This window comes from Schistocerca nitens, chromosome 2, assembly GCF_023898315.1.
Source record: "Schistocerca nitens isolate TAMUIC-IGC-003100 chromosome 2, iqSchNite1.1, whole genome shotgun sequence".
Lineage (NCBI taxonomy): Eukaryota > Metazoa > Arthropoda > Insecta > Orthoptera > Acrididae > Schistocerca > Schistocerca nitens.
Window position 1 is genome coordinate 1,061,720,856 of NC_064615.1, and position 27,967 is coordinate 1,061,748,822.

The 27,967-nt window shown below is 40.5% G+C and overlaps 1 protein-coding gene across 2 annotated transcripts in view; it reads right to left on the reverse strand.

Annotated features, from left to right (window-relative positions):
• The window catches only part of LOC126237428 (dyslexia-associated protein KIAA0319-like protein), a 152,578-nt gene that overhangs the window by 56,268 nt on the left and 68,343 nt on the right, over positions 1–27,967 (reverse strand). For both annotated transcript variants that reach the window (XM_049947539.1, XM_049947538.1), the window contains exons 7-9: positions 19,527–19,715; positions 13,567–13,795; positions 4,748–4,976 (exon numbers count right to left, since the gene is read on the reverse strand). In XM_049947539.1, coding sequence (XP_049803496.1) covers positions 4,748–4,976; positions 13,567–13,795; positions 19,527–19,715 — 647 coding nt within the window. The remainder of the gene's footprint in view (positions 1–4,747; positions 4,977–13,566; positions 13,796–19,526; positions 19,716–27,967) is intronic.

Consider the following 27,967-nt stretch of genomic DNA (forward strand, 5'->3'; position numbering starts at 1 on the left):
ATTAGGCCTTTCAGTGTGGTTTTCGGGATGTAAATTTTCTTTGAGTATCGGTACTGTATTATCTCATGTTTGGTTCTTTATTATGGAATAATGCCATACATGCTAGAAGATGAAAATGTGCACTAGAAATGCAGTGAACAGTTGAAAGTAGCAAGTAGTGCGGAACTAAACACTTTGTTTCACACAAGTGGACTGCCTCAGCAGAAAAGAGTACTAAAAGCCAAATTTCTTTAGCAAACTGACAAAAATAACTTCATCGTTCTGCAAGGTGATTAATGCTTGACTGTCAGAATGGTGGGACTAAAATAAAATCTGAAACTAATAACTTATTTTAGCCTTCCATAATTACGTGACTGTATTTTAATTCACTTGATAGCTCCTGGCCACAGAAATCCGTTTTGTTTTCATTTGACGTGAGAGCAATAAATGAAGATGAAACAGCAAAATCACTAAATGTAAACACCGGTGATGTGGAGACTACCAACCTCCCCACTACAACTCAGAATGCTCTGTGTATCAGTTTTGGATACGATATTTCCAAACCGGGGCAATACTACACTGCTGGCCACCGTAAATGCAACACCAAGAAAGACAAGAGGTAGCACAACAAAATTTATTTTGTAGATAACATGTTGACCAAGTATCAAATGATTAGGTTTACAGATGTCTGTGACATGTGGTTCCTGCCAGAATCAGTAGCCAGAGTAGCCACCATTGTTGGAGATCACCGCTGCCACACGTCTCGGCATTGAGTCAAAGAGACGTTGGATGTGTTCCTGGGGTACAGCAGCCCAAGCAGCTTCCACACGTTGCCAAAGATCATCTAGTGTGGCAGCTGGGGATGTAATCTGGGTCACTCATTGAGCAACCATGGACCACATGTTTTCTATCGGCGAAAGATCCGGAGAGCGAGCCAGCCAGGGAAGCACTTCAATCTGGTTATTGACGAAGAACCTTTGGACAATGCGTGCCACGTGTGGTCGCGCATTATCCTGTTGAAATATGGCTGTGGCCAAGCCCTGAAGGTAAGGAAGGACAACTGGCTCCAGCACCTCGGATATGTAGCGCCGGCTATTTAAAGTACCGGCAATGCATACTAGAGGCGTGCGAGAGTAATATCCAATACCGCCCCATACCATAATACCCGGTGCAAGACCAGTGTGGTGGTGCATAGTGCAGCTGTCCAGCATCCTCTCTCCACGGTATCTCCACACTCGAATCCGACCATCATGGTGCTGCAGACAGAAGCGTGCCTCGTCAGTAAAGACATCGTAATTCCATTCTGCCGTCCACATCCGTCTGTCATCACACCATTGGCGATGGAGACGTCTGTGGTTCTGTGTCAATGGTAGACGAAGCAATGGACGTCTTGCGGACAGACCACTCTGCTATAAACGGCGTCGAATGGTACGCGCAGACACTGGATGATGCGTTACAGACGCAATGTGCTGTGCTATGGTTCGGGATGTCACTGAGCGATTCGTCACTGCCATGCGCACAATTTGCCTATCAGCACGTGCAGTGGTGCACCGAAGTGAATGCGATCGACCACGTCGGTCCGTCGTACCCTCCTGCATCCAACGGTCACATATCCGCATTACAGTTGTTTGGTTTCGTCCAACACGACTAGAGATTTCTCTGTATGATAATCCACAATCTCGGTAAGCCACTATCCTTCCTCTGTCGAACTCGGATACTTGATCAAACGATGTTCGCTGTTGTCTACGAGGCATAACTGATCGTCTTGTGAAACAACCACAAGGTAAACACACGTGCCGAACGTACACTCGTCGAAATCGCCAAGCCTTAAATGGCGCTATGAGGTGGCGCCACAGGCGCGCGTGATGTGCGTCTGCGCTGAAATTCTAATCAGTTGCATATCTCATCGCTGCAAACCCATGGTGTAAATTTCACTTGATTCGGATGCTTCCTTCAGGGTGTTGCATTTACGGTGGCCAGCAGTGTAAATAGTGGTGCCTCCCCTCCCTCCAGTGTTTGAGATAGGATGCCAAAAATTAAATCATTTTGTAGCACAAATCTTTCTGAAGAGTCTGATACATAAAACATATGTCTTCGAGGAAATATAAGACATGTTATTTGGTCTTAAGTGTGCCAAACTGCAGTGCCACACCTCTTCACACAGCATTCTTCTATCGCACGTCACTGTACTTGGCTCTATGGAATTCAAACGTACATATTTTGTAATGGATGCCATCAAATGATATTCAGAACAGTGAAAATTAAAATGCCCTGTGGTGCCTGTCCTGCCCCCAGTTGGCTGGCAGTGCACCCTGGCCCTATTTTTTCTTCTCCTTTTTTTTTAATAAATAAAAAATAAAAAAAAAGAGAAAGAAAAAAAAGCTTGCTCACCATTAATACTGGATGGGATTATTTGTAACCAGGAGAACAAGAATGCTTCAGAAAATGTGCACTCTTTATTGCCTATTAGCTAATAACTTGCTGTTTTGTGTGGCACAAAATTAAATATAGGATACATAAAACCAGTAAAGACAAGAGACAAGCAAGACAGTACACATTTCTTCAATCCTTAAGTCCTAGCATTTTTTTCTCTCTAATCTTGCAACAGCTTTACATGGCGTGCTTTCCTTTCTGGAAAAGAATCTATTACCTTATCAAAGTTCGTCAAATGTTTTGCTACATGAAAAAACAAAATGTCGTCTGATACTGAAAAAGCTGTTAATACAAATAGTACCCAAGACTGGTGTGGTTTCTTGAGCTGATTTCGTGTATTTTGTCACTGTCTGCTAGATAAAATGAAATATGCTTGCCTAATATTGCAGTGATTGTAATACAAACCAAATAAACAAGATTGTTTTGGAACAAATGGTCATTTTTATGACACGACAGAATATAATTCACGAAGTACCAATATCATATGCCTATTAGGCCTACTACAAGCAAAAAGCTTTATGTAAGGAAATAGTTTCCCATTTCATTTACATGCTCCAGCTTCTAAAGCATGAGATCGAAAAGTAGTAGTACGAAATTTTTATATAAATTTAGAATCTTCACATTCTTCTACAACCATTTCTTCTCCTTCCTTGTCCTAACAAACAATCTTGCCAGCACTAATTCTGTAACTATTCCTGCCAGTGTCAAAACTTATTCTCCGGTTAATGTCACTAAGTCTGCCACCATCACCAGTTTAGTTATCCTGCACTTATTCTCTGGTCAGGTGTTATTACCTGTTCATACAACTCGTTTTCTGCACTACTCCCAGAATAGAACTTAAACGCCTGCTATCCGGTTATTGTACATCTGGCCCTTACTGGTGTAGCGGTCTGGCCAAAAACTTTCTGTCAAAATGTCATTTTTTGGGGTACACTGAGAAGATAAGACATAATCTTTCTTACCTGTTATTTCTGTTAGTCATTTTTTCCTTCTCTGGTAGTTTGAATCTATGGCTTTCACTAGTAATTATAACAACAGTGATCATTCGCAAGCCCAGTCAACCACATAAACATGCAGCGATTGGCATTCTGCTAAGCTCGTATAGCCCCATCCCCTTTTGTCTGCAGGAAAGTTTATTTCTAGAGGCAACAGGGATTCCCCTGGCAGAGACATCACCTACACTATGCACGCATTCAAAAATCAACTTATGATTCATTCAGAAATCAACTTAGAATGTGTTCAAAAACCAACAGGGATGCATTTCAAAATTGTATGAGTAATCGATACCAATGTGCACTGGATGCTATGAATTTGGTGAATCTCCGCCCCCCCCCCCCCCTTCCCCGCTGACATTGCTGCCTGGGACAGATACACTCGTTTTCCCCCACCCCTTAGACCTGGGCCTGTTGCACACGCTTGAATCTGGCAGCTTGGGCGTGCCAGTAAAATGTTTCAGGGTAGCATCTGACTGCTTGCTGCTATTGCTTATGCAGCTAACAGCCACTCTTCTGTAGCCATGAGCAGGAGAAGGTACTACTCGTACGCAATTCAACTGCGCATGTGCTTGAGCCTGCTCGCAACTGCTCAAATGAATCTAATGAAACAGTTGTCAAGCCACACTCATCAGAGGCAATTTGTTGTTTTAAGTTTCATTTTCTTTTTTTTTCTCTCATTAATGTTTTATTGCTGCAGTACTATTCAGTATTAATGGGATACGTTAAAATCCTCTGTTAGAATGTTGGTTCTTACCAGCTAAAATTACAAAAATCTAACTGAAAACTAAAACAATGAAAAATTCCCAGAATTATAATAATTCCTGGGTTTTTCCCCCTTTTCTCCCGGATGGAAAAACTCTGGGTTTTTCCTGGATCTCCCGGGTCGTATACACCCTGGTACAGCATGGGTTTTCTCCTTGTTAGTGCAAAAATGTTATTAACACGGCCTTTTCAGTGACACTGAGAAGTTGCTTGAAGAAAAAGAAGGGGGCTCAAGTTTCTAAAGTTGCAGTTAATGGTGCCTACAAATTTTATGTACAATGAAGAAGCATCTGCCACTTGTCACACCAGTGTCATACAGGATGATAGTGTCAGTTCGTTTAGATTACACTCCCAACCCTTTTGCTGCTATAGAAACTTCTCTTTTCAAATGCTCACATGATTGTGAGGACAGGTATCTTAGCTATTTCCCTGGTATCAGTAGTCATTATATGCTGAAAGTGATTAAACGTGTCTTCAAATTCCTATAACAAAGCTGTGTTAAAAAGCAATTATATTTCTGTCTGTTGGCTTCATCTTCTTCATTTAGAAAGTATCATGAGTAAATGGAGTTCACTAACCTGCATATCGACAGCCTTATTTTGATCGGTGGGACTCTTTGTCCACTCCCAACTTGCAATCCCACGGTCATCAGTACTCAGGTTCCCATTCAAAGTGAGGTTGTTATGTGGGAGATAGATTATTATATCCTGACCAGCATTTGCCTCTGGTGGATAATCAGTTACTTTCAAAACTGTTATATTTGCTGTGGTTGAATTCATTGCATGGTCAGAGTCCTCAACAGTCAACCTGTTGTAAAAGTTTTACCTGGATATGTTATTTGAGCACTCACACATCAAGGTTAACAATATTAAAACACAATATCACATTCTTTTGTAAAAAGTTTCATACGAAAATGTCGTCATATGTGTCCAAAATGTACTTTTTATTTGTTAGTGTTGTTGGAATAAAGAAATTCATAAAATACAAATAATGAAAGTTCAAGCAATGTACTTACCAAAAAACTGGAAAAACAGTAGATAATGATAACTAAAAGAATAGAAGTTCACAAGGTCTGAGCGCTGTTTTATCTACCAGAAAGATGAGAAAACCCTCCCTTATTGCTTCACGCATTCTTTGGGAAGCCCTTGTTCTGAATAACTCATCTATCCTGCATAACTGGCATAACTCTTTTCCTTCACATCTACTCTTATTTTGTATGAATAGTTATCCCTGAACAACAGAAATTTCAGTACTTTTTGTGTCACCGTCCACTGCATTTTCACATTTTCTCTCGGTGTGTGCAGATTTCTGTTTGAGATAAAGTTACGATAATATGCACACTGCAACAAAAAAACTGTAGCACGATTGGACCGAAGACTTTGGTGCTATTTCGCAATTGATAGGGAAGAAACAAAGCAGTAAACAACAAGGGGAGGTGAGGAGGGGAGACTTTGTTCCGTGCTCTGTGTATAACAGCCAGCAAAGACCAATGCCTATGTTTACAATTAAATCCTAGTTAACACAGCTGAAAGTGGAAGAGGAATTAAATTTCTGAAAAATAAAGAGTGTGAAAAGCTTTTCAACTCCACGTTAGAAAGAACTACCAAAGTCATCTCATCAGGAGTAACCTGAAAGCAAACTCTGAGGTAAAAAAACCTCATTTGTATTCACTGGCTGGACAGTGTGATACCAATAAACCTACTTAAAAGTCAGGCAATGGAGAGCACAATTAATCTAAATTGCTTCAAGGGAACAAACTCTTGTTAAGTTTAATGAAGCATTAAGAAAAACTGGATCTTCTCAGAACCTCAAGAAAGATGATAGCTGAAAGAACTTTCTGAATGAGAACCATAAATACAAAGACAATGACAAAGGCTATAAGGCTTAAGTAGATCTGAAATGAGATGGAGGAAAAGAAATTGGATAGAAGTCTTGCAACAGACAAGGATGAAGAACCAGTGGGCTCAGCACACACACACACACACACACACACACACACACACACACACACACACTTGCAGGTTTTAGTACAGGGTTTGTGGGAAACCAAAGAGACAAGTTTGCCAATAGTTCATAAGGTATATGAATGCTGAATTTCCATATGGAATATGAAGAATACAACAGCACATGAAAATGAGTCAACACTATTAAAAAGAAAAGGAAATGTCAAATAAGGCACAGGTAAGTTCAGGTAGGAGTAAGATGATACATTGAGAAGCTTAGACATGTACAACGCAAACTGGCACAGAAAAATGACATTACCGAATAGGGAAAAAATGGACGGCGTACCGAAGACCAGACAAAATGGCAAAAGATAAAGTGAGCTATGCTTTGAGCACAATGTGAATGATAGTGAATGAGCTCAAGTATCACCACTGAGGAATTGTAGATCAGCCAGATAGAAATCAACTGGATTTGTGTTACACAGATCACGAACTTTAAGGCTAAGAATGATATGGTAACCAAGTTAGAGCACTGCTTTTGTTTTCTTCTTTAGACTTGAAACATTTTCCATATTTTAATCCTCACTTATATTGTCTTTCAACAACTATGAAATTCCAGGTCAGGTTTGGTCTGAAATTTTCTATGTATAAATCCATAATACAAGTACACTAACATTATTTTTCCAATATTGGAGCCACCACTGTCAGCTAAAATACTAACTGGATCTCAAATAATGTAGAGATTTGACAGCATTGGCCTTTTTTAATACAGGAAGAGTAATGATAGACTGTTTCTTGAGGTTAATATTGATCCCCCCATGAACCACGGACCTTGCCGTTAGTGGGGAGGCTAGCATGCCTCAGCGATACAGATGGCCGTACCGTAGGTGCAACCACAACAGAGGGGTGTCTGTTGAGAGGCCAGGCAAACGTGTGGTTCCTGAAGAGGGGCAGCAGCCTTTTCAGTAGTTGCAAGGGCAACAGTCTGGATGATTGACTGATCTGGCCTTAAACACTAACCAAAATGGCCTTGCTGTGCTGGTACTGCGAACGGCTGAAAGCAAGGGGAAACTACAGCCGTAATTTTTCCCGAGGGCATGCAGCTTTACTGTATGGTTAAATGGTGATGGCGTCCTCTTGGGTAAAATATTCCGGAGATAAAATAGTCCCCCATTCGGATCTCCGGGCGGAGACTACTCAAGAGGACATCGTTATCAGAAGAAAGAAAACTGGCTTTCTACGGATCGGAGTGTGGAATGTCAGAGCCCTTAATCGGGCAGGTAGATTAGAAGATTTAAAAAGGGAAATGGACAAATTAAATTTAGATATAGTGGGAATTAGTGAAGTTCGGTGGCAGGAGGAACAAGACTTTTGGTCAGGTGAATACACGGTTATAAATACAAAATCAAATAGGGGTAATGCAGGAGTAGGTTTAATAATGAACAAAAAAAAAATAGGAGTGCCGGTAAGCTACTACAAACAGCATAGTGAACACATTATTGTGGCCAAGATAGACACGAAGCCCATGCCTACTACAGTAGTACAAGTTTATATGCCAACTAGCTCTGCAGATGATGATGAAATTATGATGAGATAAAAGAAATTATTCAGGTAGTAAAGGGAGATGAAAATTTAATAGTCATGGGTGGCCGGAATTCGAGAGTAGGAAACGTAGTAGGTGAATATGGATTGGGGGGAAGAAATGAAAGAGGAAGCCGTCTGGTAGAATTTTGCACAGAGCAGAACTTAATCATAGCTAAAACTTGGTTCAAGAATCATAAAAGAGGGTTGTACACATGGAAGAATCCTGGAGATATTAGAAGGTATCAGATAGATTATATAATCGTAAGACAGAGATTTAGGAACCAGGTTTTAAATTGTAAGACATTTCCAGGGGCAGATGTGGACTCTGACCACAATCTATTGGTTATGAACAGTAGATTAAAACTGAAGAAACTGCAAAAAGGTGGGAATTTAAGGAGATGGGGCCTGGATAAACTGACTAAACCAGAGGTTGTACAGAGTTTCAGGGAGAGCATAAGGGAACAATTGACAGGAATGGGGGAAAGAAATACAGTAGAAGAAGAATGGGTAGCTCTGAGGGATGAAGTAGTGAAGGCAGCAGACGATCAAATAGGTAAAAAGACGAGGGCTAGTAGAAATCCTTGGGTAACAGAAGAAATATTGAATTTAATTGATGAAAGGAGAAAATATGAAAATGCAGTAAATGAGATTGACAGGAAGCGCAAAATGGCTAAGCAGGGATGGCTAGAGGACAAATGTAAGGATGTAGAGGCTTATCTCACTAGGGCCAAGATACATACGGCCTACAGGAAAATTAAAGAGACCTTTGGAGAAAAGAGAGCCACTTGTATGAATATCAAGAGCTCAGATGGAAACCCAGTTCTAAGCAAAGAAGAGAAAGCAGAAAGGTGGAAGGAGTATATAGAGGGTCTGTACAAGGGCGATTTACTTGAGGACAATATTATGGAAATGGAAGAGGATGTAGATGAAGATGAAATTGGAGATACGATACTGTGTGAAGAGTTTGACAGAGCACTGAAAGACCTCAGTTGAAACAAGGCCCCGGGAGTAGACAATATTCCATTGGAACTACTGACGGCCTTGGGAGAACCAGTCCTGACAAAACTCTACCATCTGGTGAGCAAGATGTATGAGACAGGCGAAATACCCTCAGACTGCAAGAAGAATATAATAATTCCAATCACAAAGAAAGTAGGTGTTGACAGATCTCAAAATTACCGAACTATCAGTTTAATAAGTCACAGCTGCAAAATACTAACACGAATTCTTTACAGATGAATGGAAAAACCGGTAGAAGCCGACCTCGGGGATGATCAGTTTGGATTCCGTAGAAATGTTGGAACACGTGAGGCAATACTGACCCTATGACTTATATTAGAAAATAGATTAAGGAAAGGCAAACCTACATTTCTAGCATTTGTAGACTTAGAGAAAGCTTTTGACAATGTTGACTGGAATACTCTCTTTCAAATTCTAAAGGTGGCAGGGGTAAAATACAGGGAGGGAAAGGCTATTTACAATTTGTACAGAAACCAGATTGCAGTTATAAGAGTCGAGGGGCATGAAAGGGAAGCAGCGGTTGGGAAGGGAGTGAGACAGGGTTGTAGCCTCTCCCAGATGTTATTCAATCTGTTTATTGAGCAAGCAGTAAAGGAAACAAAAGAAAAGTTCGGAGTAGGTATTAAAATCCATGGAGAAGAAATAAAAACTTTGAGGTTCACTGATGACATTGTAATTCTGTCAGAGACAGCAAAGGACTTGGAAGAGCAGTTGAACAGAATGGACAGTGTCTTGCAAGGAGGATATAAGATGAACATCAACAAAAGCAAAACCAGGATAATGGAATGTAGTCGAATTAAGTCAGGTAATGCTGAGGGAATTAGATTAGGAAATGAGACACTTAAAGTAGTAAAGGAGTTTTGCCATTTGAGGAGCAAAATAATTGATGATGGCCGAAGTAGGGAGGATATAAAATGTAGACTGGCAATGGCAAGGAAAGCCTTTCTGAAGAAGAGATATTTGTTAACATCGAGTATAGATTTAAGTGTCAGGAAGTCTTTTCTGAAAGTGTTTGTATGGAGTGTAGCCATGTATGGAAGTGAAACATGGACGATAAATAGTTTGGACAAGAAGAGAATAGAAGCTTTCGAAATGTGGTGCTACAGAAGAATGCTGAAGATTAGATGTGTAGATCACATAACTAATGAGGGTGTATTGAATAGAAATAGGGAGACAAGAAGTTTGTGGCACAACTTGACTAGAAGAACGGATTGGTTGGTACGACATGTTCTGAGGCATCAAGGGACCACCAATTTAGTATTGGAGGGCAGCGTGGAGGGTAAAAATCGTAGAGGGAGTCCAAGAGATGAATACACTAAGCAGGTTTAGGAGGACGTATGTTGCAGTAGGTACTGAGAGATGAAGAAGCTTGCACAGGATAGAGAAGCATGGAGAGCTACATCAAATCAGTCTCAGGACTGAAGACCACAACAACAACAACATTGTCAATGATATTTTTATGTAAGGAGTTAAGGTATGGCACTTTTCATATTTTGGTTTATTTTTCCTTAATATTTCTATATTTTTGCTATAGGTCAGGCTTTCTTTACAGCATATGCTGATCTAATACATTGGTAACAAGGAAGTCATCTGTGATAATCTTGAAATGGTATTATATCCTAACAGCTTATTGGCTACTTTCATGTCTTCGCATAACCAGAATTTTGTCTGTCCACCCCATCTTTTAGATGCTTCTACTACCTACACCTTAACAGACATAAGTTGTAACTGTGACTGAATATTGGTGTATTAACAAATTTCATCATTTTGATTTCATATTATATTCATACAGTGAGAATATTTTTCTCCCTGGGCACCACACTCATGAGTGTGTTTCAAAGGAAAATTGATACTAATTTTGGTATAAGAAAAAGGCCAATTCATTGCCACAGTATCATTCACTGTACAGTTTAGTTTCAAAAGACATTACAGTAATTAACCAGCAGTTTTGTAAAACAATAATAATAAAAACTGTAGACTTCTTAGGGCAACAGTCATCTGCTTTGTTGCTGGTAACAGCTGCTGAAAGTCATAGTGGAGATTAACTGGAGCTGCAATACAAACTAGTCAAAATTTGCCAGAGTTGCACTGAAATTTGAATTTGAACCATGGAATTTTTTAAATGAATAATTGTAAGATTCTTTCGCTGAGAATGACACGCACTGTTTCACAATGAAAATAAGGAAAAATATGATATATACTTAATGAAAGAGAGAAATTTGTTAACATCGAGTATAGATTTAAGTGTCAGGAAGTCGTTTCTGAAAGTATTTGTATGGAGTGTAGCCATGTATGGAAGTGAAACATGGACGATAAATAGTTTGGACAAGAAGAGAATAGAAGCTTTCGAAATGTGGTGCTACAGAAGAATGCTGAAGATAAGGTGGGTAGATCACGTAACTAATGAGGAGGTATTGAATAGGATTGGGGAGAGGAGAAGTTTGTGGCACAACTTGACTAGAAGTAGGGATCGGTTGGTAGGACATGTTTTGAGGCATCAAGGGATCACAAATTTAGCATTGGAGGGCAGCGTGGAGGGTAAAAATCGTAGAGGGAGACCAAGAGATCAATACACTAAGCAGATTCAGAATGATGTAGGTTGCAGTAGGTACTGGGAGATGAAGAAGCTTGCACAGGATAGAGTAGCATGGAGAGCTGCATCAAACCAGTCTCAGGACTGAAGACCACAACAACTTAATGATACAGACACATTTTGTCTTATTGGAATGATAACCTTCAGCTGTTCAGCACGTGTATATGGAAACAGAGTATATTTTTCTAACACAATACTCTGCTACTGAACACGATTTCAATTTATAGAATGGAGAAGAAAGCATTTTTCGCAACATTCAACTTTTCACAAATGGGATCTTGGCACCCCATGTATGTTTGGTTTTTGGTAAAATGGAAGGAAGATTAGTGTCTGACGTCCCATCAACAATGAGATCATTAGGGACGGAGCACACATTTGGATTAGGGAAGGATGGAGAAAGAAATTGGCAATGCTCTTTCAAAGGAACCATCCAGGCATTTGTCTTAAGCAATTTAGGGAAATCATGGAAAACCTAAATCTGGATAGCTGGATGGGGATTAGAGCCGTTGTCCTCCCAAATGTGAGTCCAGTGTGCTAACCTGCGTGTCACCCTGCTCAGTTGGTTCTTGGTGACCCATGAATTTTTGGTGTTTGGTTTTCACCTCTTGTCTGGTCTGACTCTTGATCTCTTGTGTTTTCCTATCTTTTTTTCCCCACTGTCATATTCTTCATACTTTTATTGTTTGCTTAAAGCGACTTTTTGTGTTGTGTCCATCATTTCATTTATCACTTCTCTGTTTTCATTTCTGTGCTCTAAATTATGTATTTTTTTCTATTTTTACTTAAAATATCCCCTTTCCCAATTTCAGATTTACAAAACAATCATTTCAGCTGCAGCATTCCTCTAACTTCTTACTTCTCAGAATCTCATCTGCTGACCTTAACTATTAATTTTTATTCCATCCTAAGTTGGTGTCGGCCATCTTGATGTGGCAAACACAGTATCTTCATGAAAATAAGATCTTGTTTCCTCACTCATCTTAAAAATATGAGAGAAGGAACTTCTCAGTCTTGAAACCTTAGATATTTCTGTCTTTTACAAGTGCCTGCTGGTTGCTGGTTTGGTGAACACATATTTCTATCCAATTTTCCATAACTGAACCTTTGATTTCTGAACATATATTTTTCTCTACACATATTTCAAGATGACGTGCATGACCTCACAAGTCAGTAATTTAATTTAACTACATACATAAAGCAGAATGTACGTGTGTATGTCCAGGACTGATTTCAACCAAATCTGGCACAGAAACAGCAGACCTCAAGAGTATCAGCACTGTGGGGCTTAATTGCCTCCTAGCTCCAATAGAAGTGGAGATACCATCATGTTTTTCCCAGCCCCTGGCCTATAGGCTGCCCTTCATTGACAGGCATATTATGTGTGAAAAGTATCAGCCTGCCAAATCAACTGGCTTTGCAGGGCAGCCTTCATGTCAGGGACAAGAAACAGTTTTCCAGGCCCAGATATGTAAGCTGCGCTGCATGACCGGAGTGTTGTGTTGGGTTGGAATATCATTGGCCGGCTTTAGTGACCTGCTTTGTATGGTTGCCTGTATATGAGAAGCAAATAAATGATTTTCAAGCCCATAAAGTGTAGCCTGTCCTGCATGACAGGTGTGTTGTGGGAGTATTATTAGTCTGCTTTACGGAACTGTATTGCAGAGGCTATACACCCCAATGAGCATGGCTGGGGACTGGTTGAGATGAATAGAGGAGGGGATGGATAGAGTGAAGGGAAGGAGGAAATGAACAGAGAGTGCAGGTGGGAGAGATGCATGAGGCAGGTGGAAGTTGTAGGTATGAGGGTAGTGAGCAGGTGGGAGAGGAAGATGGAGAGGCAGAGATTGCATGAGGAAGGGGCAGGGGGGTGGGGGGGGGGGGAGGGAGAGGATGAGGAGGAAGAGGAGGAGGAGAAGATGTTCAGAGGAACAGGGGAGGAATATATGGTCAGAGAGAGGGGATGGAGGAAATGGACAAAAAGAGAGTGAGGAAGAGGTGGAGAGACAGAGAGAGTAGGGAGGAGGAGATAAAGGTGGGAGAATGAGGCGGTCAGACAGAGGGAGAATGAGGTGGACACAGAGGGGGGAAGAGGTGGACAAAGATAGGGGGAGGAGGAGTGCGTTCAATGTATGTGTCGAATGCATATGTTGTTAAAGTCCCACAGAAAAGACTATTTTACTATACTTCATTTCATGGAATCAGAGGTTTGCCATTTTCTTGTGTCTTCAGAAAAACCCTTTTAGCATCAGTGACTTACTTAAATGTGTAGTTTCCTGGAAGAACAAGATTATCCAGTTGTAGCGTAGGTGTGTCCACAAGGTGCGGCTGGTAGCCAATTGGGCCTTGCTGCAGTTCCCAGTGCCAGCCAATGATCTGGTCATCATCCTTGCTCATTGAACCATCCAACACTGCACCTGTGTTAGGCAACTTCACAGTCTGGGATGGAGGAGTAATTACTGCAGCAGGAGGTTGATTTATTCGTTTTGCTGTAACATGAAAAATAAATAAATTTAGTAACACAGAATGTTGTACACGACAACAATACAATTTTATCATATAGACTACCTTTTGTGTGTTGAATAGAGGTATATCAAAATGAAATGTTATGAATGGATGAACACCAAGTTCTAACTAGGAAGAGGAGCTGTATATTCCAAGTGATTCTACACATAAGACAACACAAAAATTACAACTTGCTGTTTCCAATATAGAGCTGAAACTTTCCAATAATGGTCAAGCATGTGGGAAAAACAAAAATTTACTACATTTTATGTAACAGAGAATGCTAATACTATTCTGAGGTGATAAATCACTATCAGTATCATAGTTTTCTATCCATTGCCTCTTCCTTCTTCCATCCTTTCTCCCTTCCATCCTCCCGGATATCTTACCCTTCCACCTCATCTTCGGTCTTCCTCTCCTTCTTACTCCTTCAATCTTTATATCTTCAACTCTGTTTCAGATATACTCTTCCCCATTTCTCTGTAAGTGTCCGTACCACCTTAGTCTGCTCTCTTGTATCTTTTTCCCCATGGGTCCCAATTTCACAGCTCCTCTAACAAATTCATTTCTAATTCTGTCCTTCATTGTTACCCCACACATCCACCTCAGCATCCTCATTTCCGCCACTTCCATCTTCCTTTCCTGGGCTACTGTGATTGGCCATGTCTCTGCCCCGTATATCATAGCAGGCCTTACCACCAACTTATACACTTTCCCTTTCAACCCAATGCTCACTTTCTTGTCACACAACACTCCACTCATTTTCCTCCAGTTGTTCCAACCGCAATTTATTCGGTGTTGTATCTCGCTTTCCAGGTCCTCTATCCCTCTATATATACGACCCCAGGTATTTAAATTTGCAGACTGATTTCAGCTCATCATCCTGGATCTTGCAAGACTTCATCTGCACATCCTTCAGTGCTAAATATTCTGACTTTGTCCTGCTGTAATTTTCATCCCTCTTTCTTCTAGTGCCTTCCTCCAATCCTCCAGCTTTTCCTCAAGTCTGTCGATGCTCTGCTCACAAAGAACCACATCATCCGCAAACATCATATTCCACAGTGCTTCCTTCTTCACATCTTTCACCAACACATCCATAATCAGGTCAAAGAGGTAGGGACTAAGCGCAGACCCTTGATGTAACCCTACTTTTACTGGAAACTCCTTTGTCATGCCCACATTACTTCTCTCCTGTGTCATTGCTCCTCTGTACATTTCCTTCACTAACCTCACATACTTCTCTGGCACACACTGCTCTCTCATGCTTCTCCATATTTCGTCCCTTGGGACTCTGTAATATGCTTTCTCCAAATCAATGAAAGCCAAATGTAGATTGGCTTGTAGCTCCCCATGTCTCTCCACTATCCGCTTTAAAGCATGTATTGCATCAGTCGTTCCTCTTCCAGGCATGAACCCGAACTGTTCTTCACACACCACAGTCTCCTTGCGTGATCTTGCTTCTATAACTCTTTCCCAAATTTTCATTGTGTGTGCCACCAGTTTAATACCTCTATACTTACTGCAGTCCTGCACATCACCTTTTCCCTTAAATATTGGGATCAGTACACTAGTTCTTCACTCATCTAGCATCTCCTCCTGTCGCCAAATCTTCTTCATCAAATCCCAAAGGAGCTCAATTCCCTTTTTACCAAGATACTTCCATACCTCAACGGGGATCTGGTCTCGGCCAACTGCCTTCCCATTTTTCATCTTTTCAACTGCACGTTCAACTTCATCTCTACTTATATCCATTGTTAATCCTTCGTTTGCCCCTCCTTCCTCAGTTTTCAGTCTTACATTTTCTTCATTCAGCAATTTCTCAAAATAATTCAACCACCTTTGGATTATTTTTCCATGGTCATGCAGAATTATTCCTGTTTCATCTTTCATTTGTTTTATTGCTGTTAGATCCTTAGAAGCTTTATCTCTTGATTTGCCTATCCGTATCAGTTGTCTCATATCCTGATTTTTCTGTAGTTGTTCGTATGCCTCCCTTACTGATTCAGATTTAGCTTTAGCCACAGTTCGTTTTGCCTCCTTCTTTGCACTTTTGTATGCTTGCCCATCCTCAGCACCTCCAGACATATCCCACTTCCTCTTAGCATCTTTCTTTTCCTTCACAACCTTCTGCACCTCTTCATTCCACGACCATGCTTCCTTATCTTTTGGCACCCCTTTCCCAGATGTTAACCCAAACACTTCCTCCCCGGTCTTCCTTATAACAGCACTATTTATTTTCCACCACTCCTACACACTCTCTGCCAATTTTACCTTTCCCAGTACTTTTTCACTAAACTCCTCTCTCAATTTTTTATCCTTTCATCTCCACCACTTAATTTTCCTTTCACATTGATTTATGTGTCTCTGTCTTTTACATACTTTCATCTCACAATCCGCTACAATCAATTTATGTTGTGTTGCTATTCCTTCACCGTATATGACCTTAGTATTTCGCACCTCCCCACCATTTTTCCTTCTACATAATATGTAATCAATTTGGCTTTTATTTTCGCCACTCCTGTATGTTATTCATGATAAATTGCTTTGGCATTCAACTACAGTGGTTTCAGAAAACCTCTGAACATTTAAAACAGGCTCCCCAAAATGTTAACAACTTGGGATGAAAATGAGAATTTTACTGTCTCATTACATATAAATGAAACAATTTGCACACCATTTGGTTTGGAGAATGTCCACAACTGAGACTCATGATAAGTGAATTAAAAATTTACTTCAGTTGTAGCTAATGTATCTTTTTATTGCACAACTAATTTCAGAGGTTTTGCAGCTCTATCATCAGGTGTCACCACTGTGAACATTGAGAAGAGGGAACAGTACAAATTGAGATAAACATTCTAACAACCATATGTAATGCCACAATAAATGGCACTAATAATATGAATTATTAAATCATGGGTGTATGGCGGGAGTGCCAGTTAATCACATAGGATCAGACTTGTGGCTACACGACACATGGGACTGCAACAGAAAACATTTAGGGAAGGGGAGGGGTACAATTAACACGCAAATTAGAAAATAAATATGACAAAAATGCACACTTAAGTGTCGCTACTTACCTGCCACCTGCGCACACTATTTTGTTCCTTGTCTAGCAGTGAGGCAGGTGCCTCATTCCCTGTACCAAGACATGAGTGTGCATGTTCATCAGATTTATTTTGTAATTTGCAAGTTCATCGTGCCTCTTCCCCATCCTTAACATCTTCTGTTACAGTCCCATGTGTCACATATGTGTAAATTTGATCCCTTGTGATTAATTGGCCTGCCTGCTATATGTTCACGCCATTTTGTACTATTCCCTTCCTTTCTTGTTCACAGTAGCTGGAACCTGATGATCGAGCTGTAAAGCCTCCAAAACTAGTCATGCAATAAAAAGGTAGCCAGACTGCAACTGCTATGTTGAACGAAACAAGAAATTGGAAGTGGGGCAGGGACAGGGGAGGCATAGCAGGGTTTAAAAGGGAGGGAAAAGGGGGGTGGGAGAAGAGTGTTGTCTGGCAGAGTAAGCAGGTACCAGAATACAACATGACAAGGCCACTGGTACAGTTTCGGGAGGGTGTGGCATAGGGGGGAGAGGAAACTGGGAGCAGAAAAGTAGCAGAGCAGAGAAGGGGAAAAGACTGAGTGATGTGTTGGCAGACAATGGTGCTCAATGAGAGTGAGGTGATGTGAACTGGGGTTAGGTGATAGGACAGAGGCAGAAACTGCTGAGTGAAGGGTGTGGGGACATTAGTTCATCCTAAGTTGAAGCTGGGATAATTTTTGGAGTAGTGATTGTGTTGTAAGGACAACTCTCATCTGCGTAGTCCAGAAGAGCTGTTGGTGGAGAGGAGGATCCACATGGCCGGGGTTGTGCACCAGCTATTGAAATCAAGTATGTTATGTTCAGCCACATGTTGTGCCACAGGATGGTTCACTTTGCTCTTGGCCAGTTTGCATTGGACAGTTTTTGGTAGTCATACACTATAAAAAGCTATGCAATGATTGCAGTAGAGCTTTTATATTACATCGCTGCTTCCAATAGTGGCCCAGCCTCTGATGTTGTAGGATAACCCTGTGACAAGATTGTAATAGGACATAATGGGTGGGTGGATTGGGCAGGTCTTGGACCTGGAACTTTCACAGTGATATGATCTCTGTGGTAAAGAGCTGATATTGGGACAACATCCAAGTCCATCCATATGCCACTCTCAATCCCAGTCCTTTGCCATGGAGACCATATCCCTGTGGAAGAACCAGGTGCAAGACCTGCCCAGGCCACCTACCCAGTACTTCCTAATCCAGTCCTGTCACATTATCTTACTTCATCAGAGACAAGGCCACCTGTGAAAGCAGTCATGTGATATACCAGCTCTCCTGCAAACACTGCACAGCTTTTATAGTGGTAGGACTACCAACCATCTGTCCACCAGAATGATTGGTCACTTTCAAACTGTGCCCAAGAGCAAAGTGTACCACCCTGTGGCACAACATGCAGCTGAACATAATGTGCTTCATTCAATGGCTGCTCACAACCTATGCCATATGGATGCTCCCCTCCACCACCAGCTTGCCTGAACTGTGCAGATGGAAATTATCCTTGCAAACATTCTCCACTTCCAAAATTACCCCACAATAACCTAGTGTCCACACACATTCTAACCAACAGTTTCCATCCTGTCTATCACCTCCTGCCAATTCACTTCCCCTCACCCTCACTTGTGCTGCTCTCTGGCAACACACTCACCAGCCATTTCCCCTATCTGTTCCTCCCCTTTTCTGCTCCCCATTTCCCCTACCTCCCTCCCGTACAGCCCCCCAATGCTGCACCAGGCAGCCTTGTTGTGCTGTCTTCTAATTCCTGCTTGCGTCTACATAGTGATGCCCCCCCCCCCACCCCACCCCAAACCATACCCTGATATCCCTCCTCTTCCCTGCACCAATCCTGATTACTACTTTAGTTCAATGCAACAGTTGCCATCTGGCTAGAGTGGTTGGAGATTGCGATCATGTGTACAGGAGATGTCTGCTGGTATGAATGTGTGTGTTTTCCTTTCTTTCTTTATTTTTTCTCTTTTCTGAGGAAGGCTCTGGACGAAAGCTCAGTGTGTGGCAGTGTTTACATTGTGCAACTCAGTGCATCATATTTACAGTGAGTAGCAATCTATCCTTTTCATAATTGTTATGTTTACATCTTGATATTCTTGCTTAACAAGACTATAGAAAATGATGATGTGGTCATCTTGTAAACTGTTATGAACAATTCTGTACCTGAGAGATAAGGGACACAAGTTCAAATTCTGCAGTTTCAACCTCAGACCATATTTGTAACACCCACACACTGCATAATAAGTAAAAGAAGGGCTGCAGTCCTGCTCCAGCCTATTGCCGATTTCAGCATTGTTAAAAGGGTGCATGCCAATTTAACATTGCCTAAATCAATTGTGGGCTGTAGCAGGACTGCTGCTCTTCTTTCACAAATAAGTCAGTGTGTGTTTTATAAATATGGTCTTAAGTAGGAAATGTGGAAATCGGACTTGCACCAGTTTACCACTCGTGCAATATTCCAAAAAATAACAACAACAACCTAGAACTATCAATATCTTCAACAAGTTCACAACAGTTTAGGCAAATCTTAATATTACATTTTGTGTGAATGAATAAGTGAAAATGGTACAGACACAAAAAGTACAAAATTTAGGATGAGCAGATACTCACGAGGTAATACACTGACATTCGCAAATGTCTCGCCATAGGCTGTAGGTGAAGACACACTGACTTTGAACCTGTACAGCCCCTCAGTGAGATGGCTCAACTTGAGTGTCCCTCCATTCTGATCATTCATTGTACCACTACTGTCACCCTCTGGCTGAGAAAGGAGGGTCCATTCATATTTGTAGTGTTCTCCTGCATAAGCACATCCCAACAAACATTAATATTAACTGAAGTTCAAAGAGAATACTAATATCTAAGTTATCTTAAAGGTTTCTATTCTGAAAAAAAGTACATATGGATCTTGATTGCTTGGAGTTTAGATAGAACATTTAGAAATCCACTGTATACTACAATAGTCTCAAAAAGTCAAAATTTACCAAAATAACTTCTAGCCTGTGGCAATTACTGTCTTACTTTTCCAATACTTAGGATCAATTTTGGACAATAAATGTGATTTCCAGTGCAGAAACACCAGTTTTGGACAAGAAAGGTGATTCCCAGGGTAGAAAGTGAAAGAAAGAGTCAAACGACACATGTAATGAAATGAAAAACGAAGTTATTGAAACAAATGTAAAAATACAGTACACACACAAAAATGATCAAGTACACAAAACACTCATAAATCATATACTATTCTTTTGGCAGGCCTGATAACATTTTGCAATACCTGTATAAAAAGGTAACACAATATATTTTACTTGTATCAGATAATAAACTTAAATGTTAAAATACAAGAAAGTCAAAACTACTGTAGTAATTTTTGTTAAACTGTAAGCTGGTGTATTCACAACCAGTCACTGTAACTGTGCAATACTAATGTACACTATCTGATCAATGTATCCCCATGTAATGCATGCAGAATTGACTACTAGATGTCATGAGAGGTAGACCCACCAGCATAGACAGAGGAAGGGAGTACTGCGTTGTCAGTAGCAAAGCAGTAACAGCAGAATAGTTCAGTCAGGAGAGCTCAGTGACTTCAAAAGAGGACTAGTCATTGGAGGTCACTTGAGAAACAAATCCATCAGAGACATTTCATCCATTCTAAAGCAGCCCAAGTCAACTGTTTGTAAAATATTTGTGAGGTGGAAACATGCAGGAATAACCACAGTAAACCAAAGTCAGGCAGACCTAATGTGCTGACAGAAAGGGATTGCTGGGCATTGTTGAGGGAATTGCAAAAATTGTATGAAATCGGTGTAATGAATCACTCACGAGTTCCAAAGTGCTACCAATAGTCCCGTTGGTACAATGACTGTATGTAGGAAGTTAAAGAGAATGGGGTACAGTGGTCGAGGCAACTCCACTGTACAGAGGATGACTGGAAACATGTGATCTGGCATGATAAATCACACTATACCTTGTGGCAATCTGGTGGAAGTGTCTGGGTTTGGGAAATGTACGGAGAATGTTACCTTCAATCACACACAGTGCCAACAGCGGAGTACTGAGGAGATGGTATTACGATATAGGGGTGTTTTTCGTGTTTAGTGTGTGGTCCCCTTATTGTGCTTAAGAAAATTCTAAATGGAGAAGGATACGAACACATTTTACACCATTGCTTACTGCATACAGTAGAGGGAGAGTTCAGAGATGATGATTGTTTATATCAGTGTGACAATACACTGGGCCATAAAGCAGCACCTGTGCGGAAATGCTTTGTGGACAATAATATTCCTACACAGAGACCTGCCCTGAACCCAGAGGAGCAATTAGTTTGAACATCAACTTCACTCCAGAACCCAGTGTCCAACATTGCTACCTTCTCTGGTTTTGGCTCTTAAGGAAAAACGTGTTGCAACTCTCCAACAGTGAGAGAGTACTTCCCAGTAATTGCCACTAGAAACTTTTACAAAGTAGACACAGCTGTGCGTGCGTTTCTGTCATGCTGAGAGACAGGCGCAGCCAAGTTGGTACAAATGTTTTTACAACTGAGGAGGCATGGAGGCCTAGATGAGCACAGCCCAGCAGCAACACAAGTCTTGCTGTATCTTCAATAGATGGCAGTGCTCTTTGAGTGTCAGTGATTGGCAGACACTCTTGAGTATGAGAATTACTAAGACCATAGGACAGCAGCTAGCAGTTAAATGCATGCTCTGGATTTCCAGCATACCGGGTTTTGCAACTTCGGCACTTTCTACAGCAAAATGCATGCTCTGGCCACACGGTTAAGGGAAACCCAGGTGTAGGGCAGTTAGCATGAAGGAGTCATTACCACGGCTGAATTGATAGCCCAGAATAATTATCAAATAAGATTACATACAACAAAAACTGAACATGTTAAATGCTTTATGTATAAAATGAATTTTGAAAACCAATATCTCGACAATACCCTAAGCGATTTTCATAAACTAAGTGTCTACGGGTAGGTCTCAATGAGCACTATTTGACTATCATAGCAGATTTTTTATAAACATTACCTGCTTTGAATTATAGGCAAGAATGTGCATTGTGCAGTTAAAAACCTGAATTTTCTAGTAAATAATAAATGAAACATTAAATGTGGCAGCACCTTTGTGAAGTAGACATAGTTGGGCATACATGGAAGTTCTTAGTGATAACTGTTTGTATTTATTAATAACATGACAACACAAAGTAGTGTTTATAATTATTTATGAGCAAACTATTTAACACAGAGGAAAAAAAGAACAGTAATAAAAAACTGACAAAATGTAATTTATGAATGATACCTGTATGCAGTGTTAAATGTACAGTTTCTAAGTACACTGTGGAAGTTGGAACTATGTGTGCTTGACTCACGTCATAGCAATGGATTAAATAAGCGGCAGCTACATTGTACAGGGAATTTAGTTTGGTATGACACTTTTGGTTTGGATGCAGAGTCAGTTGGGTTTGAGATCTGGAATAGGCAGTATGTATGAGTCGCAGAAGGTTGCCTCTTGAGTGTGTCAAAATAATTCTAAATGTTCAGTCATGGGTTTGATATATTTACACTTGTCCTTAGCAAATAGTCTGAAATATTTTCAGTGTGTGGAATATGAAAATTTCACACTAGGTGAACTGGTCTGAACACAAAAACTTTACTGTGGCTAATTTAGAGAGAGATCTGCACTTGGAATTTAGTTAGTTTGTGATTGTGGAACTTTAAACTTGTGCAAAATGAACTTTACTTTCCAATATCTTTCCAGAAGTTTAGGCAGGCAAAAGACACTGTTTCATTTTGTTCAAGCCCTCTCTTGAACAGGCACTAGTACAAAGATCAATGATTATTAACCTGTAATAAAACAATGGAAACTTCAGATTGGAACACCAACTACCATAAAGATTACAAATTAAGTTGCAGACAGGAACAATTAAAAGACATTTACACATTGGCTTTCCACAGCCATTACCATAAAAAGAAAGAGAAACACATACCACTCATTCACACAAGCAAGAAATCCTCATGCACATATAACTGCCAACTCTGGCAGTTTGAGCAGAAAGCAACTTTCACATTGAATGGAAACAGCAATCTGTAGATGGTGGGGAAGGGGATGGGAATGCAGCATATGGGTGGAGGGAAAGAGCAGCCTTGTCTGGTGGAGTGTGCATGAATTAGGTTGCCAACAGGTGCAATGTCTGGAGGCTGTGGGGCAGGGAGATGGGGAAAATGGAGTAAAAAAGGAGATGAGCGCGGAAAGATTGATGGGTGCCCCGAAGAGCGTGGCACCCGAAGAGCGTGGCACCCGAAGAGCGTGGGAGATGAGGATGGGGAGGAGGTGATAGAACAGAGGAGGTAGGAACTGTTGTGTGGAGTGTGTGGGAACAGTATGTGTCTATAGGTTGAGAACGGGATAGTTTCAGGAGCAGAGACTGTGTTGTAAGAATAACTTCCATCTGTGCAGTTCAGAAAAGCTGGTGGTGGAGATAAGGATTTAGATGGCTTGGGTAATGAAGCAGCCAGTGAAATCAAGCATGTTATAGTCAGCTGCACATTGCACCACAGGGTGGTCTACTTTGCTCTTGGCCACAGTTTGGTGGTGGCTGTTCTTCCTGGTGGACAGCTGTTTGGTAGTGATACTAATATAAAAAGATATGCAATGATTGCAGCAGAACTAGTATATGACATGGCTACTTTCACAGGTGGACTGGACCCAGATGGGGTAGGATAAATCTGTGACAGGACTGGAATAGGAAGTGCTGGGTGGGTAGATTGGGCAGGTCTTGCACCTGGGTGCTCCACAGGGATAAGATCCTTGTGACAAGGGATTGGGATTAGCAGTGGCAGTGGCATAGGGATGGACTAGGAGGTTGTGGAGGTTGCTGGGTTTTCAGTCACCCAGCCAACTTTTACAATATCCTAGGCCATTCCTATGCCACTCCCAATCCCAACCCCTTGTCACAAGGATCATATCCCCGTGGAACACCCGGGTGCAAGACCTGCCCAATCCACCCACCCAGCACATACTATTCCAGTCCTATCACAGATTTATCCTACCCTATCAGAGGCCAGGCCTGCTGTGGAAGTAGCATGTCATATACCAGTTCTGGTGCAATCATTGCACATCTTTTTATACTGGTATGACTACCAACCAACTATCTACCAAAATGTATGGGCACCACCAAACTGTGGCCGAGAGAAAAGCAGACCCCCTGTGGAGCAACTCACAACTGAATATATCAGGCTTGATTTTAATGGCTGCTTCACTACCCGAGCCATCTGGATCATTACCTCCACCACCAGATTTTCTGAACTGCGCAAATGGAAGTTATTCTTACAAAACATTCTCTGCCCCCGAAATCATCCAGTTCTAAACCTACAGTAACATACTGTTCCCACACACTCCACCCAACTGTTCCTACCCAGTCTGTTCTATTGCCTCTTTCCTATTCTCATCTTCCACCCTCCTTGTGTGCCACCCTCTGCCAATGCATGCATCCATCTTTCTATGCTCCTCTCCTTTTTTTCTCCATTTTACCCACCTCCCTGCCCCCAGCCTTCAGTTGTTGCACCTGTTGGCACTCTAGTTCCTACACACTCCACCAGACAAGTCTGCTCTTTCCCACCACCCATACACTGCAATCCCTTCCCCGCCCTCTTCAGATTACTGCTTCCATTCCATGTGACAGTTGCTTTCTGGTCAAACTGCCAGAGTTGGCAGTCATGTGTGCATGAGATGTGCTTGCTTGTGTGAATGAACAGTGTGTATTTCACTTTGTTTTTCTGACGAAGGCTGTGGCCAAAAGCTAATGTGTAGGTGTTTCTTAACTGTGCATGTCTGCAACTTAACTTGTCATCTTTATGGTACGTAGCGATCTATCTTCTCCTTACATTCGCAACCTGAGATAAGTGTTACAGCATTTGAAATAAATCCAATTTTGTTAAAAATTTAAAACATTGTGAGTAGTTAACATCATTTTTCGCCTCAAACTCCTGCCTGCATTTCTTTGAACTTTGTGACTGAAATTTTTTAGGCTTAATATGACAAATGAGTTGGTCGGCTCCTAGAGTGTAGTGTAGCTAACTCTCAGAAATCCAACCACATATTTAGAAACAATATAAGCATAATACTCTAACTTACAATTTATTTTTTGTGCACATGCATGTGCGGCTCACAAGCTAGAAGTTTACTGTACAATTATTCTCTGCAGTTAACAATATAGCCACAACAGTCTGAAACTTCACACTACTATCTGTACAGTCATATATGTTGGTCTTGTCCAGGGTCAGCTAGACATTCTATCTGTATATGCCGGAAGAGACATTCGAACATCTAATTGAAAATGCTTCCCCTTGAGTTCAAGTTGTCATAAAGGCAAAGTGTGGTCACATCTCATATTAATGTCCACTATAAGGTGTTTGGATACTTTTAATCAGATAGTGTATATCTCTGGATCTCTACTAACCATATTTGTATTACACAGTGACTTAGGATGGGTGTCGGATGGTCTATATAAGTGAGCCATATATAAAGTGTCATTGTGGTGTCTGTATTAAATTGATACAACACATTATTCTTGAAAGCATGTTTCACTCATCAACTGGAGATTTCAAAGTATTCATACACAACTGAACATGTGATGGGCTGTTATAGCAGATGCATTCTCCTATGTTCAAGAACTCATCCTAAAAGATAGTTTAACATTTGTGCAAGGATCTTTCTAGCATACCTCATCATGTGATAGTAACTAAAGAGATGCAGCTTTCTTTCCTATTTTCTAGACAAAATATATTTTCGCTCTATCAGATAAATTTGCCTTCTGATGCCAATCACACACACACACACACACACACAAAACTGAGGAGACATCAGTACTGATATGTAATTTCACTAAGGGCTTTGAATATTTCTTGTGTATGCTGTTCTGCTACCTCAACAAACAGTATAAAATACATAGTCCATCAGAACACCTTTTTTATACTTTATTTATTGTTGCTGGTTTGGAGAGATTGCCCATTCTCAAGCAGTAAATTACAAGATCTTAACATTTAAGGTCATATAATGTACCGCTTAGGAATGAATAATCACTCGAAACTGTTAACAGTAAATAAAACATAAATAAAAAGCTCTGGTGAACCATTATTTCAACAGTATGCATTTAATGCAATTACGGGTTCAGTAACACAATAACCATGCCACTGTAACTGCTTAAGCTTTCTAAGGATACAAGAAGGCATTCCTGTAGCACTAATTTTGTAAGATTAGGAAATAACAGTGTGTTAGGAGGGGAAAAAACTTCAGGAATTACGTACATGATCAACATGTTGCCACATTTTTTACTGAGGAAGTGTACTATAATTGTAAAACTGACTTGTTACACATCATAGCAAGAGGTCACATTTATGACCCATGTAACACGCAAATGACTACCTAATTAACTAACTATGTTCTTGGCTATGTTGAATTGTTACATTGCATCAGTAAACTGCAGCTCTGTGATGTTGATATTTTAGTCAGTTTGATGTGCTGTTCACCTCTGTGAGAGTCCAACATTTGAAAACTTTGGGACTAATTAGCAAAAAGTAGCAAAGTCTTCGGATTCAGTTGCATTGCAATCAATTACCTATTCAATGAGAAATATTATGAGTAAACTGATAGGCAGTCTATGCATAGCCCGTTATCACCAGTTTTGGAGAATTTATACATGGACCATTACGAAGCTAAGTTGCAAGAATTTCATATGTTTAACATATTGTATCAGTATGTGATGATCTGCTTTTGCTCTAGACATATGGAATGGAGAACCTTCACAGTTTTTAAAATCAACCTATTGTAATATAAAATTCATGCCATAATTTGAAAAAGAGGGATCCTTACTATCTTTTAACATATTAGTTAAGATATGAACAATGTAGGAAAAGATTGCTATTTAACGTAAAGAAGATATGCTACTTAACATAAAGAAGATATGTTAAGTTGCACACAAGCACAATTAAGAGAGACTTACATAAAGCTTTCAGCCACAGCCTTCATCAGCAAAAAAGAAACACACACCATTCATACACACAAGCAAGCACCCTTCATGCACACATGACTGCCAACTCCAGCATCTCGGGCTGGAATGCTAAGATATGAACGTACAGATACCATGGCCCTGGACTGTATAGAACATTTACAGATAATGACTTATTTCTCCATGCCTTGAGCTGCAGCTGTCACAAAGAAATGCCATCGTGAGAACTATGGCTCATAGAGCTGGTACATTATCAAACAAGGAGATCCTCTCTGGAGAACTTGCTCACAGAAAAAAATGCTCGAAAGGAATGCTTACTCCAATTGAGAAACTTAACAGCAGTTGCACACACAAACAAACAATTCCTGTGGAAAAGATCAAGACAGAGAAATTGAAAGGAAAATCAAATGTCTCTTAACTGGTCTTTGCAAGTCCAATCTATGGCAAAATTGGTAGATCGAAGCATTTTATCTTCACCAACAAAAATAAAAGACCTGCTCTGTAATGATAAATATGACCTAGATTTTTCAACACATCACATACCATATTTCATATGAATAACAAGATTAGCAATGTAGTGCAGGATTCAAGGTTTTAGGACATCATAATGAATTTTTGCAGTGTCGGCTATGTGTCAAATATCTATATAACTTTCAGCTGTTATTTATTTATTTCAATGAAAGTCAGTTTCCTTACAGTTGTACTTTTTATTTTATTTTAATGTTTACCTCACATATGTTCAACTGATTTTAAGACAATGTTGTCTCATCTTCATGTACCTGCTAGAAATGCTTGATGAACTGAACAGCCTACGTATTGTAAATGTCGATCCATCAAGGGAGGCACCTATCATGCATTTGCCACACAATTTGTGAATTTGTATTAAACACCCTTTATTCTCTGCATCTCCTCCTCCCCCATTTCGACACAGAGAGTAGAATGTGTTTGTCATGAATTATCAAACTGTGTGGTAGACACATTATAGGTGTCTCGGTTGAGGAAACACCAATTACAGTGCTTACAGCATTCAATTTATAAAGCATGCC